The sequence below is a fragment of the Indicator indicator genome, chromosome 15, assembly GCF_027791375.1.
Source record: "Indicator indicator isolate 239-I01 chromosome 15, UM_Iind_1.1, whole genome shotgun sequence".
Classification (NCBI taxonomy): domain Eukaryota; kingdom Metazoa; phylum Chordata; class Aves; order Piciformes; family Indicatoridae; genus Indicator; species Indicator indicator.
This window is the reverse complement of record NC_072024.1, coordinates 7808586-7830709: the sequence shown is the minus strand read 5'-3', so window position 1 is coordinate 7830709 and position 22124 is coordinate 7808586. Positions and strand designations below refer to the sequence as shown.

Sequence of the window (22124 nt, the reverse complement as noted above, 5' to 3'; positions counted from 1 at the left end):
AAGCACGTCAAAGAATGAGGCGCCCTGAGGACATAATGAGGGGCAGAATATCGTGTTTAGGATAATGAACACATTTCAGTTTCATCTGACATGATGCTCATGAGAATTTGCAATGTGCCTTCTAGACTTTGGCTTACACTAGGGGGTTGGTGGAACCTCTTCAGGTAATTGAGAGTACCCTGGAATGGCTTTTTTTTCACAGCAGCCCTCTCCCAGTTGGTTAAAGGCTGCCACAATGCTTTCAGTCTTCCCAGCTCCTCAGATCTGCTGGCACTCTGATGTGTTTCCTTGTAATTGCAGCCAAGGGAAAACCTGCTCTGATGAACCTTTCCTTGGCCCTATCCAAAAGACACTTCTCCTAATGATGGACAAGTACTGCTCCCCTTGCTGCCCTAACCCAGCATAATTCTCCAGAGGATCAGAAAGGCACTGGCAGAGGAGGCACTTCTGTACTCACTGACATCTGGCCTCTGTACACGCACAGAGGAGCTCAGTTACCAAGATCACATTAAACAGACAATCAAATCCAAAATCAATTCCTCATCCTCCTCCTCCACTTTGGCAGCTAAGGGCTTGAGTTTCAATAGCTAATTGAATTTTAACATCTAGCTAAGCTCTGTGCAAGAAATCTCTTCCACTAACAGGTTCCATTTTGTAAGTTACTCCTATCTCAATAAATCTAGACAAGTATAATTAGAGACTATTATTTATGGCATGAAAAAATCAATATCATCATAAAACTGCTGACAGCACTCAGCTCTTAGGCAAAAAACTGCAGAGCATGAGGTGGTACTTTTTCAAACTTACTGTGCCTACTTCGAGCTATGCCTTCTGCAAACCACTGGAGCATGTTAACATTTGGCCCATTTGCTCTGACAAGAGGACAACACACAAAGTCCATTCCCTGAGTGTGTTACAGCCTGAGCACAAGACTAGAGGAATTCTCTCTGCTGCATTATGCACGGAGGCAGGCTCTAGACACGGACTCTCAGCCCTTTCAATTAGGAGCTTTCATTCCACCCATGAAAACAACTGGCCCACATTTTATAAGTGTCTGTTGCTTTTGTAACCACCCTCATAAAACAAGCAATTCCCTCTGCCTTTGAACTCAGCAGTAATTCAGATGTTAATCCAATCAGGAAATGCAAAACTCCTTCAGAAGCAGTACGGAACGTCGAGCTCTGTGCGATAGCTGTATGCGCTAAATATTTAACACACAGACAGACACACACAAAATGCATCCGTGGGGGTTTACTTATGCCCAGAGAGAGTGAGAATTAAAACAATAAAAATGTGCCTTACTCTATAAAATAGACTTCTCCATTCTCGGTGTAGGCCATCTCCCAGTTGTCCGGCAGAGGACCTAGGTTATCCTCAGCAGAAGGAGGTAGGTATTGAGGGAGGCTCTGAGATGGTTCCGTGGTGGGAAGGTTGGTGCGGCTATCAACGGCAGACGGTGGGGCTGTCTCTCTTGCGATACGCGTGTTATGCTCGTCCTGGTCACCAGACTCTGCTGCAGAATAAACAAACACAAATATGACTGAAAATTAGTCTCTTTCTCATCCCATTTGCTTCTCCAGCCTTATCCTTACAGTTTGCCTTTCGTTGTTTTTTTTTTTTTTAATTCAGAAGACACAGCAACAGATGAACCGAGGGCAGAGATTTTGCAGTCTTTCTGCCAGCAGGGACAAGCTTGCTTAGCCCACACACACTCTGCCAGCCAGGCCCTCGCCAGTGCACATCAGAAGCTGTGATCAGCTACTGTGCTGACTCTAATAGGCCCTGCTGAGGTACCAAAGCTTTCCAAGATGTCTGAGGCCAGGGCTCACTGATGTAGATGAGTTCAATGGGCTTTCGAGCAGGCTTACAAATTCACTCCTGCAGTGCCAATCGCAGGACAGGGATTAGGAGAACAAAATTTCCTGTTTGAAGAATGATCAAAAGGGTAGACTTTTACAAGTGGAGAAGGCAGCCAGAAGCTCAACATCAACAAGCTAGTGGTGAACATCTTTAGTGCAATGCAGGTGTTTTTTTTTAATTAAAAATTTAAATAATTGCCAGCACTACAGCATGTGTCCACTAACGCTGCTCACTACTGCCTGTTCTGGCTGTCTGAGGAGGTTTATTCCATGGCTCATCACTGTCTCCTTCCAGTGAAAGTCACTCAGAAGGATTTTGTAATATATCTGGCCCTCCTCTCTCTAAGGACACATTTCTCATGCTTACATCCATGCAGTTTTGAGCCATATCCATGAAACACTGGTGTTCATTCCCTCCATGCCTAATCACAGTAAATGCTCTCCATAAACCAAGTCTGTGTCCCTAACATCTTCACAGAGAGCTTTTGCAACAACAGACAAATTCTAAAATTACCTTTCTGTCTACCAAATAGATTTTCTCTGGTTCTTGCAGGTGATGAAAATTGATGGCAGTAATTCCAAATTACCTGAGACCACCAGTCTCCAGAATATGCAGCAGACAGCACCCTCAGCAAAAGACATGGAGATCAGTGTCTCACGCTGCTAAGTCCCAAGCAGTGAGACTGAAAGGGCTTCAGATCCAAGACCTTGCCTCTGCCCTCCAGACTGGAGATCATGGATGTCCTCATTTCAAGCCCACAACCTTCGTTTTTAGGAGGCCCATTAACTGCAGCTCCTACCCTATTTCTAATCTATGTGCTGCCATTACAAAAAAACAAGACACTGAAAATAATAAAACTGGGAGGAGAGAGAAGAAAAAGATCTAGACTACACCAGTACCCTCAGCTGACTGCTTTCTAGCCCTCATGGTGTTTGATTATTTTTAGGTAGAAGCTGACAAGATAAAGAAGCATGAATGAATCATCGCCAGCTTAAGACTGCGAGTGTAAACATGCCAAAGTCTGGAAAACACAAGTCACCGAGAGGTCTTCTAAAGAAGCAGGAGCAGTCTAATATGGCTAGCACACTTAAATGTGAAATAAGCACAGGGAATCACTTCACTATATGAGAAATGACTCTTTTCTTGAGTCTGTGCCCATTTTATGGAGGCAAGGGGCCAGGGTGTGATAACGTTGTGACAAATGAGCTGCATCTTCCTGTATTTCGTCTTGTGAAGGAAAAGAAGGAAGAGAAATGAAGCTCCACTTAGTTCAGGGACACCATACTGAGGTGGGCAGCAAGGAGGTCAAACAGCATCTCCCACAAGCTTCCTCCCAAAATCAGATCCTGTGACTGGAATCTGTGTTCAGTGAGACACAAGGCATGCACAAAACAAAGAACTTGTGCCGATGCTCCAACCCTCATTCCTGCAAGCAAGCAGTCCTCAATTTGCTGGAATGTACCTTGGAGAAGAGTACCTAGCAGCTGTATGTGATGGGTATCTCTAGATACAAGGAAGGGGAAAGGAGAGCAATGGATTTAGGAAGCAGCAATAATTACTTTCAAATGTAATCCTGGTTGAGCCATTCCATAATGTTTATAACTGTCAACCTTAGCTTAACTCTTTCTTGAACTTTCTGCAACTAATGGATTTGAATTTTCCCCATTTTTTTCCTCTTCCAGCTCAATGCTACAAGGCCTTTTTATAAGACACAACTGTGCATGTGATTGCGCACACCTGGACATCTGCCATTCATGTGTTGCTGGCTGCTTCTGTCCAGGACTGACACCTTTGCAGGAAAACCCATTAAAAACAAAACCTCCCCAAAATCCCCCTCTAAAAACCTTCCCCACGTATCCTAACTGATGGACCACGACATTTTTGTTTTACCTGTGAAGCTACTGCTCATTTCAGGTACATCATCCTCTTCCTCATTCTCTGTATGCACTATGCCAGCATTTTGCATATCATTGTAAGACTTGGTTCGCTTTGGGGTCGACTGCTTGGAGCCAGACTGCAGGTTTTGCAAAGCATCGGTGGAAGTCACTTTCCCACTGAGGGGTTGGCTGGGAGGCTTGGGCGTTCCATAATAGTTACCTAGGCAATAGAAACACATTTGCATCTTCAAAAGGCAACAGTTTATAGCAGCAAGAGTTCTATTTTACTTTCAGTTCCATCGAAATCTCTGCTTCTCCCCACAAGTAAGCAAATAAACAAACACACACCATTCTAGTTTTGGGGTGTGGGGGGAGCATATTTCATTTCTTGCCTTTTAAGTTATTCTTGCTGAATCTAAGAGGAGAAGCAATGGTGGCATTGTTTTGGTGCACTGAGCATACAAGGACTAAAACAAAAAGCAGGCCTGGTGAATAGCAAAACTTCATCTCGTTACATCTGAATTTCAATTAGTAGCCTTCTTGCATGTGTGCACCCACACAATGCTGTGGCAGATCTGGAGTGAGCCCTGCAGAAAATAAAAAATTCATGACTGCTATCACCCGGAGAAGTGATGAAAGGCTTGATGGCCTGCTTTAATACACAGGTTCTTTTGGGGTGGATGTTGCATTCAAAAAGCAAAAACTATTCTCTCTCCTATAAAATAAAACTTTGTCAAAGGAGGGAAAAGGAAAGGTACCACGTGGCACTGCTGTCTTCAAAGACAAGCTGACTGGGTCAGCTTGGGTAGAAGTGAACAGCCAGACCTTAAAGCAAAACTTGAAGGGACAAAGATGCACCCACAGTTATGCAAACACACAGCTCTTGGCAGCCATCACCAGAAGTGATCCAAACAGTGTTTGGGATGCTTCACTGTTGTTTTAAGTGCCCATGGAAGAAATACAAAGTAAGTGCAGGTTCACTGATGCCAAAACTGCTTGGATGTATTTCACTGCTGCTATTTCACTTCACCTCAAACACCACAGATGTGCTTGACTTGCCCTGAAATGCTCCACAGGAATCTCAGGTCTTGAATTATTGTTAATATAATAATATAATTATATGATAATATTATTATTATTAATTTTCATTTGCCACCTTTAGATTCCAAGGGTTAACTTAATTCTCCCTATATTCTCTGACACAACAAAATACAAAGCATGCCCTCCATATAGCTTTCTATAAATCCACGTGGGGGTGCACACAAATAGCTTCAACTGTGGCAACAGCACAAAATTCTTCCCTTAAATATACATACACATTTGATTACATTCTTTATGTATCTCCATAGGCTATGTATAACCTAAAAACCTTATTTTCCAATTTTTCAGTATATAACTACATTATATATTTAACATCCATTCCACAGAAAGTGTACATGACCCTTTACCATCCCTGTTACACTAGAGGGAAACCACATGCCAAGGGCAGATTGTGCAAAGACACCTTAAAACCTCATTTGTGATAAAAAAACAACAAAAAAACCCACAAACAAACAAACAAAATCCCCAAACACAACCCCCCCTTTTTTTTTCATTTATTTTTATACATATGTAGTGTTATTTTTGCTGCAGAAGCAAACAGAGCAGCATTCACAAACTGACACAAGTTAGCCAAGCAACTTTTCACTGACCTGCCCCCACTGCTGTACACAGTAGCCCCAACTCACCAATGTGCACTTCAGGTTCAAAATGACAAGACCCTCTTTCGGCTTGGAAGCACTAATTGTTTGGCTCAAGTCCTGTTTAGCTGACTGAATTATCCATCCCACTAGATCAATCTAAGTCCCTTACAATCTCTAAGGTGTGCTGCTTGTCACCTGGAGGGTGAGACTGATTGTGCCACAGGGATTGTGCATGTCCTAACATTCAACCTGTGACTCTGGAAGGTCTCCAAGCACATCAGGAACAACAGAGACTGTGAATCACCCTGGCTCAGGCTGGCAGAGCCCATCTGCAAAGATCACTTTGGGTTCATGTTGCTATCTTTCCCCCTTGCCGCTTTCCAGGAGGAGAAAAAGTCTTTCTTATAGAGCTGAGGATGAAGAATTTGGAGGAGCTCCTATCTCCATGCTTTTACAGCTAGAGTACTAGGACAGCAACACGTGCAGGTTTGTCTTAACAAGGTGTGTTCCAGCCTGTATACAACGTCGTGGATTCAGCTCCATAGGAGCAGCAACACTCTGCAATGCTTTCATCTTCTGTTCATCATTTCAGAATCTTAAATGTACATTGATGCATAATTTATAGGGAGAAGGAAATTACTTCTTCTGGAAAGAGCCTCTAATGGGGATGGAGGCTCCTCAAGCAGGTTGCAGTCTCTGCTAGAGAAATGATTCTTCTGCTCTAGATACTGCGGGATTATTTTATACAAAAAGAGGAGGAATAGGGAGGAAGGAGTGAAATAGGAAAATACAAAGGTAGGTGGGCAGGAAAAGGATATTCTACCCTGCTGCCATCCTATCTTCTGCAGCATTTCTCCTGGAGAATGCTGCTACATTGAGGTTTGGGGGTTTTGTTCGTTTGTTTGTTTTTCTAGACAAAATATGTTTTCTAAGAATGTTAACTGCTAAGCAGAGAGATTCACGTGTGTGCTGCCTATGTGAGAACAAATTTCATTTATGGCACTGTACAGCTCTGTTTTGTGCAAAATTTATTTCAGGTCTGCTGTAAATGGTTAAATTGTTTTGTGATAGATAACAACAAAGTGAGTCAAAGGGATATATAGATGTTGCTAGCATGGATTTTTATTTCTACCTGGACAAGAGCAGTGAAAAATTTTACCATTCCTTCTCCAGTTACAGAGAAATATGTGATTATATCTTTGAGTTTTGCTCCTTTTCAGCTCCTCTAGCCACAAGCAAGGCTGGATTTCCTAACAGGCCACAACAGAAAAAAAAGGCTTCTCTAAAATATTTCAGATTTGTTTATATCATAATCATTAGTTACTTTCCAAGCCAGCCATGGTTGTTGGTACTAACATTAGTGAAAAATTATTTTTTACCAACACAGTATGCTGTCTTAAGGGACCCCTACAATTACATATGAATACATATGAAGAGCAGATATGAACTTGAAATGGAGCATGGCTCTGCATGTGTGAGGTTTGTTTTGCAGAATATGGGAAACGTAGTCATTGAAGCTGAACTTTTCATTTTTCTCCACAGGAGGCAGATTCAGCCTGAGTCAATAATCCAAAACCCCACAGTTCTTCCTTCAGGACATACAGGTTTGGGATATAACCCAGTTCATGAGATGGAAAATTGCAAAAGAAAGTTCCAACCCAACTTCCAGGTGACATGGTGAATGACAGAAAATGGAAACACTCTCTTTTCCTCATGTTTGTTGTATGCAGTCAGATCTATTTCTCTAAGCAGTTCTTTCTGAAGACATGACGTGTGGGCTGGGGATGGGGGCAGACCATCAGGAGGGGCTGGCACTTAAAATTGTCATCAAAACTCATGTTTAATCCCAGAAATTAGAAAGAGAAAATATTTACCCTGTGACTCAGAAATCCAAAAGTGCACAATTAATAACTGGCAGTGAACAGCCCAGCAAGAGATTTTAAAACACTCAGACTCAACATTATTTCTCCAAATGAATTCTGTCAATGTTTATGAAAAAACATACATTGAAAAATATGCTTTAACAGTGCTTTGTGAGCCACTTGTAAGCCTAAAGAAGGGGCTAACTTCATAGCCAGTGTAATTTGCACTGAATATCCAATCAGCTCTAATTATTAACAGCATGTTACATGTGCATACACAAGCATCTGTCATCCCAGAGGATCCCAAAACATTTTCTGAAGTCAGCACAGTAGTTACGGCAGGAGTCCCCAGAGTGCTGAGCTCAGGTGAAGCTCTGCAAAACTTCTGAGGACTGTGCCCCTAACCTGATGTCTCAGAGCTGGAAAAGAGCAGCTCGTGTCCCAGATGAAGCTTGTTTCTTGATCAAGACAGGGGGAAAACCTCTGCTTTTCTGTGGAAATGCCAGTTCTGAAGCTGCAAGCATGGCAGAAATTGTACTTTCCCATGTGTGATTCCTATGGGAACGAGGCTTCTAAGCTTTACCCTCTTCTCAATCACATTTGGATCCTGCCTACAGCAACTGAATTAATAGCTAATAACAATGCATTCACTCAGTAGACGCTCATACCATTAAGTGAATTCCTTGTCATCGCCTTTCACTAACCCTTGTTTTATTCAGTCTCTTGGTGCTTAAAACTTATTTAAGCACAACTAAAGTCTGATGGCAGCTTTTGCAGCCAAAGCCATGACTCAATCCATGCACTCTAAAGAATTGCTCAGGAGAGTGCACAAAAATAACAGTTAGGGGAGAAAAAAAAAGGAACAAACAAAGGTTAGTTGTTTGGAATGAGTTGATTTCTTTTCATCTCCTTATCTTTAAGTGTCAGCAGCTTACACATTTTAGCATCATGCACAGTAATTAGACTTTGGTAACAGCTAATCACAACAATAAGACAAGTTCACAGCATCATAACGCTTCCTCCTCTGCCAATTCAAGCAGTGATCACTATCAATGCAAGCAATCTACAACAGCTTCTGCCCTGTCCCACAGCTTGTGAATTAAAGCAATGCTGTCAGCCAAGAGTTTAAGTTTTAGAAACCTAGTGGTAAGGGGAAAGTTGTCATATTTCAAAATAAAACATTCTTACTTAATATTCCCTTGATGGGCAGTAAATTGCCAGACAACCTTAAGTTGTTTATATGACCTGAAATTTGAAATGTAGTTCATGAAAACCACCCTTACATAACATAGGTACAAATCTAATCCATAAAAACTTTTGCCAATCACCACTGAGTTTGGGTTGTAAGGACTCCATCTATCCAAGATGCTGTTTCAGGAATGGGTAGAAACACACAAGAACAGAGACACAATCTAAAAGAGTCTAAAGTTGAAATGGATGTGAAAGCAGATGCTTCACCTTGCAGAGAGGGAAAATGAGACTGTGGAGGCTGCTGGGGTGGGGACAGGGTAGCAGAGGTGGGATGGAAAGTTGAAAGAAGGCAGAGGAGTGGTATGCAAGGTCAGCATGAGTTTAAGCATTAATCCTATATGGTACCATATCAGTTGAAGAACATGGTCCCAGATTATTTCAGTTACTTCAACCTGTAGGTGTTGCCTTTGCAGTAGCTATTCTCTTTTCTCAGGGAGGATAATCTGTCTTGCATTTCTGCTGTAAAGAAATTTAGGCCTGGGACTGGGAGTGCATTCGTCTCTCAGGGAAGGACTGAGTTCTCACAGTTGTGAATTTCTTGATGCCTACTGTGAGGCATAATTTTGCAATTATAAAAAATCCCAAGAAACTCAAAAGCCTCTGTGTAGCACAGAGGATCCTGCATCCATGAGAAGTGCATCTGATCTTCAAAGCTACCACTCTGTGTTAACAAGGATTCCATTAACAGCTCGTGTTTTAAAAAGCTGTTCATTGCTTACTGTATGGATGCAAATGGGTATTTGGGGAAAGAGACTTGAGATAAGCAGCAAAATTAAGCAAGGCCTTGACACAAAGACTTTAAATGTAATTATTAATGTAATTGTTTTCTTTTCTGAGATGCAGCTCTTCTTCTCTGTGCTGTACAAGAATCAAAACAATTGACCCTTAATTTTAGCAGGAGAGCTTCTGCTCATCTTCTCCAGCAAGAGTGCTTGTGTCTGATTAGCACAGGATGAATTGATTCCTGGGAGCAGAGCTCCTGCTACAGTGTTTTGTCTGTTCTCTTTCCTGATCACATTCTGCTACAGACTTCTACATTTAGATGACAGATCTGGCTGCTGTCTGTGGGATTCACCTAGCTGCAACTGCACATTGATTAGCAATTGCCTTGAGGAAATTCAGAGTATCCAGGCAACCAGGAGGAGGCCACAGATACAGCATCTGGATCAGAAGCAAAACATCAGCAACCAAAGAAATCTTGGAGAAATTAACCTATAATACATGCAAATCCAATTTGCTTTAAATAATAGATTCTTTGTCAATTTTGCAGCTATGAATGGTGAGGTTAAAGGCAAGATCAGCCTGAGTTTCTTGTTAAATTAGTCAGGACGTTAGAATACTCTCATTTCAATTTGTGTTTGAAATCTAACACAGACTCCAATTAGTGTCCTCAGAAGCAAAGACAGCACAGCAAAAAGTCACCTACAGATCAAATCAGTCTCATCTATCCTGATTTTTCCTGTGTTGAGATATCACTAAGTATTGCCACATGCTATTGTTGGCACTCACATACAGTTGTGTCCAAGCACATTTAATGCATGGAAAAATTCTACAAAAAAGCAAAGATACTTAAAGTAACACATAAGCAATAAGACCTTGGGGCATGAGGTGGCTATGGAGGCTCAGGGTGATTCCTGAGCCCAGTTGTACCACAGCAGCTGTTATATCCATATACAAACAGATTAAAAAACTCAGAATGAACATAAATAAGCATGTGCCTGTGCATGGTGTATTGACAGAACACTGGAGAAGCAGCTGGAACACGCTCTACCTATCACAAGGCTGCAAGAACCCAGGAAAAATATCATCTTAAGCCACTGCAATATGCAGCTCTTGCTCTTGCAAATACTTAAATAATTTTATATACATACTTTCATTACACCATTATATACATACTTTCACCATACATTAACACCTTGCCTCTCCAGAGGGCAGTGGTGTGTGTATGGCAGCTCATAGCAGAGGCAAGCTCTGCAGTGGCAGGAAAATCCTGGGGTTTGTGGAGGGCACAGAAGAGCTGCCCAGCTGCAAGGGATGGAGCTGGGTAACACCATCAAGGAGTAGCCAACTCTAGGGACAGTCCTGACCACATCCAGTACCAAGAAACAATGCCAAAATGTGCTGGGCTACCATCTATCAATGAACAGACTTCAGCACATTAGACTGTGGTTGGAGAGTAAATGATGCCTTAAAAGCACCTGAAATCTGACTTAGGAAAAAAGTGACTAACTCATGATAGATAGATAGATAGATAGATAGATAGATAGATAGATAGATAGATAGATAGATAGATAGATAGATAGATAGATAGGTAGGTAGACAGATAGACAGACAGATAGACAGACAGATAGACAGACAGATAGACAGACAGATAGACAACTTTTTTTGCCAGAGGGGTTTGCAAACAACCTTTTCCCACAAGGTTTTTGTCTTAAAATACATCAAAACCAGTGAAATGCAAGACTTCTAATGAACAATATCAGACAGAGTTCATATGAAAAATGTCTTACTGAACATGTATGGAGAGAAGCCAATCAGGAATGCCATGCGAAATTCAAAACCACTCTAAACCCTATCAAATGTTTGATTATTTGCTTTTAAAGTTACTCAGCTACTACTTTAGCTGTTTATAGAATAAAGAACTGATTACCAGGTTACACCAGTAGAGCAGCACTCATGCTCAGCACTGATAACTGCGCACATACTCAAGAATGTGTTGTCTTTTTTTAATTAATAGTGATTAAAAAAACCCAACAAAACAAAACAAACAAGCAAGCAAACAAACAAAAAAAAAGAATCAAAAGTGTAAAAGCCAAAGAGAGAAGAGGAATCTTCCTGCAGTGCACAGATGTTAGTAAGTGGGTATCTGACATGACACATTGCAATGGTGCTAAAGGAGCCATTGTGATTTATTGACTCATCTGGAGTATGGAGACAATAATAAGCAGATCTTATTGTATCAAGCAGAACATGTTCTGCTGCATGGGCATCCCCAGCATCTACCACCCTTACTCGCCCAGTCCTCCTGTCATGTCTGGCATGCCACTGGTACGGTTCTCATTGCAAGGTTGTACCAAGTTGGTGAGACCCACAGGCTGTGAAGACACCAGAAGAGCACCAAAGAAAATCCAGGAATATTGACAAAGCAGTTGGAGGAGTGGGGTCACTGCATAGAGACCCTAAGAGAGCTAGAACATCAGATTAATTAGGCTAAAGGCATCTTGATTTGAAGCATGTTACCAAATACACCTCTCTAATTCAGCTGAAATTCTAACTGCACTATTAAGGTAATTTATTACACTCATTAAGTACCACAATCTAAGACCCTGTCTAGAGTATCTAGTTTTATACACTTCAAAAATGTTAGCAAGTCACCCCATTACATTTTAGTCATGAGACTAATGCAGATTACTTATTACTTCTCTTGGCAATCACATAACACTTGTCCTGAGAATGAAACATGATGCCTTGACAATAATATACTATAATGTAATAACCCTTCATGAGTAATAAAGCACAGCACTTTTTCTTTTGAGGACCACTAAGTGCTGGGCAGTCATTCATTAATACAGCCTCACCAGACCCCCGTGACACAGCCAACCCCATTCAAAATTCAGGCACCACACTGCACCAGTCCCCTCTGCATTTCTGCACAATACCCATCTGCTGCATTCACAACAGCCTTCTGAAACACCACTCCTTCCACTCTCTCCCTCCTATTTGTAACAGCAGATAACTGCAGGCACAGGACATCTGATGAAATATTAATGAAGAAAGAAGTGTTGTTTTAATATTCTCCAGGCCAGTAACCTGAAGTATAGAGCAGTTACCTGATCTGCCCAGGGCCACTCAGCAGCTGGGGAAGAAATGGGGATAAAATCCAGAAGCTGTGGTCCTGCTCAGACAGCCCTCCCTTAGAGGTTGTGTGAGAGTCTGCAATACAAATGCAGAAGTAATTGCTAAATAATTAGTAACCCACACAACTACCTCCATGCATCCGTCAGTATTTTGTGCCCTAAAGGAGCAGTCAATAAATGCCTGAGATTACAATTATCATGATTTCCTATGCACCAGAAGGCCTAGGAAATGCTCAATTTAAAAAGATTTTTCCTTCCTAATGAGCATTGTCAATAGGAATCACTAACTGGCTTGAGTGTGTGGTGTGCAGCTTCACCAGCACACATATGGTGCAAAAAGCACCAATACTGGTGCAGCATCAAAACTTTGGGCAGGTCTTCCAGGATTTCAGGTCCTGAACTGATGTGATCAACATATAGTTTTCATTAGGGGGGTGGGGGGGAAGAAGCATCTAGGCTCCATGGTTAAAAATCAGCGTATTAAAATTGGAACTGAAAAACATCAGGAACTAAGGCTTGCAAACACCACATCCCACCTGATCACAATTTTTGGAGCATTTTGAGTACAGAACAGACCAGGAAAAGCACCTGCCATGTTCACTCTGCTTTCACTGCGATGTGAATCAAAAACTGCCCAGAAGATCCTATTTGCAGTGCTCCAGAAGAAATAACAATGACATTATGCAGCCCAGTAGGTAGGAATCACCTTTTTTTTCTTTTTGTCCTATTCAGCTTCCAGTTACAATCTTTGCAACTAGAGTACTTTCAAAACCTCCCTGTTCTTTCAAAACCTGATACACTCTCCTACTCTTTTATGGTTTCTTACTGTTCTGTTTGTTCTTTATTCTTTCCAAATCAATAGTATCCACACCAGCATCAAAGTCCTATGTATTACCCCTCTTCGGATGGCTCCCTGTTTATGCCTCTAAGAGGCAAACAAAAGTCATCCAGTAACATCAAAACTTTATCTTGATCATTCAGGTGAGATTTCCTCTCCAGCTGCTGAAACACAGCACAGAAATACAGAGCATGCCTCCCTGTCTCTGCCCACCACAGGCACACGCTTACAAATTAAGGGCATGAAGGAACCTTGAGACCACCCTGACCTCAAACCACCAGTCTGCTGGGCTAACAAAAACTTCCTCATTCATCACTACTCTCCATTTCATAGCATTCCCGTTCCCTCATCCCTAAATCACCTAAGTACACTGTAATCAAAAGCAAACCTATCTTCACAATGGTTTGATTCCTGCTCATACGATAGGTAGCATTATTACTAATAAAAGCCATGCATTAAAGGTATTGTTTTATTGTTCTTCAGAGAGAAAGTGAAGAATATTTCCTTTTGATGGCTTCCATCTCTCTGGTTTAGAATAAACCATCACTGGCAGGGTCAAAAATGCAATCATGGTGGCACTTTTTGGGTTTTGTTTTTTTAGTAGAAGAAAAGGGCAGCAGCAAAATCCAGCATGAAGCAAATAATAATTAATATCAGACTATAAAGATGGGTAATAACAAAGACTTGGACAGTAGAAGTCTAACTTACTTTGTGGTCTGGGGTTTTATTGTGGCAGATTGGTTGTTGGTTTTTTTTTTTGTTGTTGTTTTTTTTTGTTTTTTTTTTTTTTGTTTTAAATCACTGGTGATTGAATTATTGAGTCTGAGTCACACCATCTTCCCAGATCTAGTCAAGATCAACACTGTCTTGATCAATAGAGTTAAAAAATAAGATCAAAAAAAAAAAAGTACAACAAAGCCAGTAAAGAAATCTCAGAAGGCAGCAAAATCATTTCTTGAAGCTAAGTGAAAAATGAACTTTATTTACTTCACATTACAATCAAATAGTAAAGTGTCTTGATGCATATGTGCACACATGCATCATCATTTGCTTTATTCTCATTGATTTTTCCTTCCATCGTTCAGCTCTCCACAACCACTATGCACCAGTGTCACTGATGTCAATGGGCAAAGAGGCTTCTCAGCATTTCTGACAAATTATTCTCTTAAAGTTCAGACACTGCTATCACCCACCTAAATGAAACACTCATTAGACTTGTAAGAAACCAACCTCATCTTCAGCAACTCAAAAGAGCAACCTATGAAATCTAAACAGTTTAGCTGCTACTGCATATAATCACATAAGCAATGAAACGACCATCTTAGAATTGTCCCAGATGGGTACAGCATTTCCTGAAAACTAATTCCCAGCATGTCCCAGGAGCCAGCTTACAGACAGTTACCCATTTTGTCTTTCCAATTGGAAAGTTCACCAGAACAAATAGGATCAGGAAGTAATGGTGAGGCAGTTCAGCTGATCTATTTCGAGCACCATGACAAAGAAAACTAATTTAGTGTTATAATTAGAAACATGGAGAGGAAAAGCTCATTTTGGAGAAGTGCTGCTGCTGGAACGTTAGCATTGGTGCTGATGGAGCTAATCAGCTCAGAGAGGTGGAAGAGCAAAACCAAATTATACGTTTAGCACTTTCATGCAAACCAGGTTGGACACTGCAGTTGTCTGCAGTAGGGTATAATGCAAGGTTTAAAGGTGACCTTAAAAATGAGCTTTTAAAGAAGAAGACTAAATAAGCAGTGCTTCAGGTTTTTTTAGAGCTTGAAAACCAAAACCACATGTCAAAGTCTTTTGTGTTCATATTTGATGTTTTGTTGTGTTTTTTTTTCCAAAGACTATTGGCTGTGTGTAGTTCATATTTTTAATGTATTTCATGTTTCTTATTAACAGCTGCAAGAATAAAGCTTTTTCAGCTTCTCATAAGTACAAAAAAAGATCCATTTAGTTTCTTGCAGATGGAAATATGACATGAATAAGAGGAAGCACAGTGGCAGAACGTTCAAACTTGTAATTATTGCTTTTCATTGTCTTAAAAGGTACATCTGAATGTTCTCCAGGGAAGAGAAAAAAAAAAAACCCCAACACACACAAAAAGTAAAAAACCCAAGCCAACACAAACAAAACCCCACAAAAAACCCCAAACAAACAAAAAATAAAACCCCAACCAACCAATCAAAACAAACAAAACCCAAACTCAACAACGCAAAGAAAACATCTCAAAAGGAGTTTCCAATTTAAAGGAGATCTAGATTTCAGGTTTAGTTACACGAACCCTATTCTACATCTAAATAATGGCCAATTTGCCTTGCATTTATCTGGGAGTCAAAGCTATCTTTTTCCAGCTCTCACCCCGGTGACATTTCAATGCCCCTTGGCTGCCTCAGTGCTGTTGTTTGTAAAGCTGTGCTGTAAAAAGGATCAACACAATGCCGCGAGTTAGAAGCAATTATCCAAGAATAAAGAAGGGGGAGAAAAAAGGCCAAAAGCAGTGCATCAAGTAGCTGCACAGTGAGACACAACTGGGTGATGAAGGGTGTGTGTTTAGGGAAGATGAAGGGAAAAATAGACAGCAGGAAGAAAGCAAAAGTGAACAAGGAGGTGAGCCATAGCATATACAAAGAACAGATGCATTTTCACTCACTGCCAGGTTTTCTTCCCTTAAAATCTTGTTACTGGATCTCATATTGGATTTTCCTGATCTAGCGATGTTAATCTTTCAAGTTAGTTAACTTGAAGGGAAAAGACAAAAGTGCAGCAATATTGGAATTGAATCTCTCAGGGTAGAGAGAAAGAAGGGAAGTAGAGCACTAGGGTGGAAAATGAGGTCCTAATTCGAGCTAGTTAATTTAAGTGAGGATGACACAAGTGTGGTGCTCTACCATGGTTACTTGAAGTGCTCCATACCTTCGTAAGTTCCTACTTCCAGAAGAGTCCCACTTCGCTCCAACTTCAGAAACTCCTCCACAGTCAGAAAGTTATAGTCCACACCAGGCACTTCTCCTTCTCTTGGAGGGCGGGTTGTGCCTGAAAGGAAAAATTAGCACATTAATATAGTTTCTTTCTTATTGAAAGTTAAAACAATAAAAGAGTGATATCAAAGAAAGCAGTGTCAAAAGAGGTCAAACAGAAGTTAGGAGCCCATGTGGAAACAAGACAAGATGCAGATCAGAGGTTGAGCTGGCAGTACCAGTTGTTCCACTTGATGACAATGTTTCTGGTATTCGCAGAAAGACTTTCTGGCAAAGAAATCTCTTCTCTCACATGCAGAAACACAGCTGGAAGAGTTTGGTATCTGGGAATATGCCAGCAATTACCTTCCTGCTGTTGGCATGGTCTCTCACACTTCACTAAAATTGTAATCTGTATTCTCAGATAAAGGATTTCTTTTCAGCTTCCCTTATTCCTGCAACACTTCATCTCACCAAATATTCTTTTACATCATAAAGGTATTTTCTCTATTTTTTAGTATCTTATCTCTATTTCTTATTATTTTTATTCGGGGTTACAAAGTACCACAAGACAGTTTTGATGCACCATTCAAACATGCTCACTAAAGAGATGAACTGCAAACTCTTTTCACAGAAGTTCATCCACAAACTCATTCCAGTTCAAGAAATACTCTTGAGTAATAACTCACCCTGAATCTCTCTCTAGCATGTGACAATTCAAACAGTGCCCATGGAGAACAGGTCTCTAATCATTGCTACCCTGCCAGCTCTGAAGCTCTTCTCCCTCCTGACCAATTTGCAGTCCTTTGAAGCATGGTGTAAGATGAGTCATTTTGTGACTTTTTGTGAAGATGGCTTGGGCCACTGCATTTTAGGTCACTGAGCACAGCTAAATTGATTAGGATTGATTTCTGTTCAATAGCCTTTATTTTCCATGACTCTAGAGGCTAGGAGATAGCTGGATTCTGTACATCTGAGATTAAATATAAGTGACATTCACAGATGGTCCAGTAAACTGAACTTTAAAAGAAAGAGCAGTGTTAGAGAGTTGAAAGTGTCCAAGTTCTGTGGCCACAACCAATCTCCTGGCATGGGAACAACTTTAGAGATGTGAAGACTATCCCTAACATTTAACGAACCATAATTTCTCTCTTCTGTGGGACTCTTCTGGCCCCCAGGCAGTGCCTTCTCAGTGCACACAATTTCTTAAACCCTCTATAAAAGAACTAGAGAGAGTATAAAAAAGCTGAGTTTCTAGAAACTAACTGGGAACATTCCAACTCTCAGAAGTTTAAAAAGCATAAATTTACCATGCCTGCATCTGGCAAATGTTCTCCAGAAGTGCCAGGGAGGCAGAAAGTTTGCTTATGCCCTATTCATCTGAAAGGCTGTTCAAGAGGTCAGACTTGACAGAGCGACACCCTTGAAAGGCCATCACTAGATTAATTTCCTTGACAGACATCCACTTTCCCTAACATCCTCTATTTCTTGTTTCAAAACAAAATTCTCTCTCCTTTCTTATTATTCACCGTCAGCCTTTGGATGGGGCCTGGAGCAAGCTGATCTAGTGGGATCAGGAACCCTTCCCACAGCAGAGGGGTTTTGTGCTTTTTGTGTCATTCCTTCTCTTGGAGATGTGTGAACAGATAAAGGCAGGAAGAAGGAAAAAAAAAAAAAAAGGAATGGAAATGGTGATGGATATCTTCAGCCTACTAGTAGGCTTTTTCCTATTTGAAAATTAAAATTCCCACTCTTTGTGTTCTTGAACCCTTACAGTAAGACTACAATGATTTTTGCTGAGTAGTTTGTAACAGAAGACAGATGTCACTCAAAGATCTAGATCAGAGAAATGCTGGAACTGCCCCACATGTCCCTCTCTGCTCAAGTGCCTGCATTTGCATCTGAAAGCAGGCAGCCAAGCTGAGTGGGCAATGTCCACACAGGTCTGTTCCCTGGCACGAAGGCACCTAGCAGCTGGGCTGAAGTGTTACAGGCTGGACACAGCATCTCCTCCCTGAGTACCAACACTGCTGTAGACTTTCAGACAATCAGGATCAGATGTGGTGCTTAGGGACATGGTTTAGTGGTGACCTAGTAATGCTGGGTTAATGGTTGGACTTGATGACCTTAAAGGCCTCTTGCAACCAAACAGTTCTGTTGTCCTATGACCCTCACCAGAGCACCATAGCTGTTGACCAATGCCAGGTTCCCCTAAATCAAGCCCACAAAATGGAAGCAGGGTGAAAAGCCTCAGCAATAAGCATGTCCAAGGATCCACTGTAGCTGTCCCATGCCTGGAGCACAATGGAAGCGACAATCAGCTTTGTAGTGCTCCTCATCCAATGTATCAGTCAAACATCACCCCGAGCCATGGAGCATGCAAGCTGAATGCCAAAGATCAGGACATAGTTTTACCCAGTAAACGACAACACACATTCATGAGACACAAAGATCAGGGAACTTCAAGACTCATTTTACTCCATCTTCTAAAGTTCTTGTCTTTTCTTTTTCTGTATCTCCCTCCAGAGAGTATTTATTAATAACTTTCTTTCCCCTTTCCAAACTTTTAAAGCGGTGGAATTGCAGTCAGCAGTTTACTGGTGCTGGCTGCCTGTTTGACACGACAATTATATCTCTGCCATAATTCCTCTGAGCCATTTTAATGGATCTATTTGTTTCATCTCAGCGTTCTTAATTTCCTGAATATGTTCAAGTTGAAAAATCGCAGATGCGGCTGCTAGCAGCGCGACCGCCTTGCATTAGAAACGCCAAGGAAAACATTACATCACAGAGATAACAGTTGTCACCTCGGCACAAACAGAGGGAAAAGAGAAACCTACACCGCTTAGGATCTCTTATCTGGGCAAAGGCGAAAAACCCAACAACTTCCCATGTTGCTGTCTGCAGCAAAGATTGCTTGCAGATGCTCGGGGCTGTTATCCTGCTTCACATCTGAGCGAGTGTTACCGAACGCCATTCAGAAAGGCAGGGGGAAGGGCAAGCCCGCCTCCGTTTTTCTTGTAGCAGAATGACAGGCTGCCGGCTGGACACACGCCTGGCAGATGGCATTTCAAAGAGTTTTCCTGAACCATCTGGGATGTGTACAATGATTACAAACCACACTTACAACAAAGCCAGAAGGGTTGCTTCACAAAGGGGGGGGGGGGGGGGGGGGGCGGAGGGAAGGAGGAAAGAAAGGGGGAAAGGAAAGGAAAGCAAGAGGTGCGTAAGCAAATGCAATGACTTTTCCCAGGCACGGGAAGCTGCGAATAATCGACGCCTTCCAACCAGAGCCCTTCCATGGCATGAAAAAACTTTGTACTGAGGTGGGGATTGGTCTGTTATCTCTAGTATCAGGTGATAGGATGAAAGGAAATGGCTGAAATTGTGTCAGGGGACGTTTAGATTAGATATTAAGAAAAATTTCTTTATGAAAAGAGTAGTCAGGAATTGGAATCGATTGCCCAGAGAGGTGGTGGAGTCATTGTCCCTGCTGGTGTTAAGGAACGTGTGGACATGGCACTTTGGGACATGGTTTAATGGCCTTGCTGGTGTTAGGTCAATGGTTGGACTCGATGATCTCAGAGGTCTTTTCCAACCAAAACAATTCTCAGCTTCTGTAACTGCTCAGCTACTGTGCAGCATGTGTGTGCACAGCTCAACACCCTGGTGGACTACAAGCTACTACTGGAATGTTCTGCTAATAAACCTCAAGTTGTAACTAAGTCTCCCATCATGTATGTTTCCTTCAAGCTGTAATTAAGTCTCCTATCATGTATGTTTCCTCACTTCCCCTTTAAAGTGCATTTCATCACCTTTACAAAAGGATCACAGAATCTAAGAATCACAGAATGGCTTAGGTTGGAAGCGACCTTAGAGATCACCTACTCTAATCTCCTTGCCTGGAGTAGAGATGACTCTCAACTAGACTCGGCTGCTCAAGGCCTCATCCAATCTGGCCTTGAACACCCCTAGGAAGAAGGCATCCACAACCTTCCTGGGCAACCTATTCCAGAGTCTCACTTACCCTCGTACTGAAGAACTTCTTCCTAAGATCCAGCCTAAACCTACCCTCCCTCAGCTTAAAACCATTCCCCCTTGTCCTACTGCTAGACACATTTATGAAGAGTCCCTCTCCAGCCTTCCTGTAGGATCCCTTCAGGTATTGGTGGGCAGCTATAAGGTTCCCCAATGAGGGAGAGGGCTACAGAGATGACTGCGGATTTTATCAGAGCTAACAGTAGTTCAAACCACAGTTAATGGCAGAATTAATTGAGTGCAATGAATGCTGTAAGGTGGCCCAAACAGGAGCTCAGATACTCCATTAGGAAAGGTTAGCCAATCATATTTAAATACGTTAACCTGCCTACCATGTTTGCACTAAAATATTAAGTGGCATCAAATCTTACCATCATTAGTTAGCAATTTAGCTAATTAATTTGAGCTATGTCCTACTGCGTGACTAGCTCAGAGCTGCTAATGCTATGACGAGAAGGATCTAGAGAAGAAAACAAGTGGTTACCAACTCCTTCTGCACATTTCATGGTTCATAAACTTTCACTCATATTTGTCTCGAATGTCCCTCAACATACAAATCCAGCCACAGACATTAGACTCACAGGAGAATTGCTCAACTCTCCTGTAACCACAGCAGACCTAAGAAAATAAATAAATCAAAATAAGGCTACTGGTTAGTGTTGCAGGTTTTACCTTCTCTCTTGGTCTGTGGAGGTGAAACTACATATAATATGGGTGGCTTAGACCTGAGGTAAAATGTTAGTTTGGTTATCATACCCAAGATTGTTACATCCCCATTTATTCATGCATCAGTAATGCTTGGGCCACAGAAGAGGGATCTCATCATGAGCTGGAGACCCTACCTGAGAAGCTGCTTCTAAACACAGGTGTTTGTCTAAGCAGAGCCCAGTGTTGTACTTAAGCTAACCAAATTAAACTTGTCATCCGTGCCTAGGCTAACTGGACTGTGGCTCAGACATGCTGATGACTATCAACTTCTGAATAATTTAAGTGCCTATTTAGAAGACAAATAGCTGCTGCTGTTGTGTTGCCTATCAACCATGCTGACAATTACCCAACATGAGCCTCAATTATATTATGACCAGATTGTTAATATGTGATACAGGGGCTGTTTAGCTCCTTATCAATCTACCAGGGCCTTATGTTAAGCTGTTAATAGCCAATGATGCCCTGCTGCTAAATTAATCAGAATCTTGCTTATTGTAATCTAAAAATAAGACTTCAAAGGAGCTGTAGTCACTTCAATTACTTTCTTGTTAAAACAAAAACAGTTCATGAGCAGTAATTCTCTTACCATGCACCAAAACAGCCCCTAGCAAGTCATTTAGAAGTTGACTTTTCAAGTGCCAGACACTTACATCTCCCACTTGCAAAGAAATGATTTTTAAATGCTCCTTATTCAATAAGCCATGAAAATATAGCAAATCAAACCACAAGTCATTTGCTTCTCATCTCCACTGACCAGCTTCTCTTAAAAAGACAGATAATATAGGAGTTGTACACTCCAAGTACTGCTATAGTTGCTGCAACCATATTTTACACAAATTCAAGTCACTGCTGGTTACCACCAGTGAATGGAACTATAACAAATAAGGTTTTGGTATGAAGTGTACAGGGATGTTACTGATTCGTAAAGCTGCAATGCAAAGAACTGTTCTGGGGGTTTGCTGAGAGGCTGTTTGCAGATGAGGTAGAAGGAAGGATGCTGCTCTTGCCATTGCTCTTAAGACTGTTATTTTTTGTTCATTCAGCAAGAAGGAACTGCTCTCATCACCTACACTGAAAATATCTTCAGCTGTCAAGGAAGAAATGTAATAGGAAAACATCCCCTTTTCCTTCTGCACAGTGTTTAGAGGTCACCTTTTCCCCTCATGTCACAGGATGATTTGGAGAGCC

General features: G+C 41.4%; 1 protein-coding gene across 3 annotated transcripts in view; it reads right to left on the bottom strand.

Moving 5' to 3' along the window:
- The window catches only part of MAGI1 (membrane associated guanylate kinase, WW and PDZ domain containing 1), a 351151-nt gene that overhangs the window by 73006 nt on the left and 256021 nt on the right, over positions 1-22124 (bottom strand). For 2 of the 3 annotated variants that reach the window (XM_054387388.1, XM_054387390.1), the window contains exons 3-5: positions 16147-16266; positions 3751-3957; positions 1303-1513 (exon numbers count right to left, since the gene is read on the bottom strand). In XM_054387388.1, the coding sequence (XP_054243363.1) occupies positions 1303-1513; positions 3751-3957; positions 16147-16266 (538 nt within the window). Of the gene's footprint in view, positions 1-1302; positions 1514-1740; positions 1749-3750; positions 3958-16146; positions 16267-22124 lie in introns of all 3 variants that reach the window. The other variant, XM_054387391.1, reaches the window with a different exon arrangement.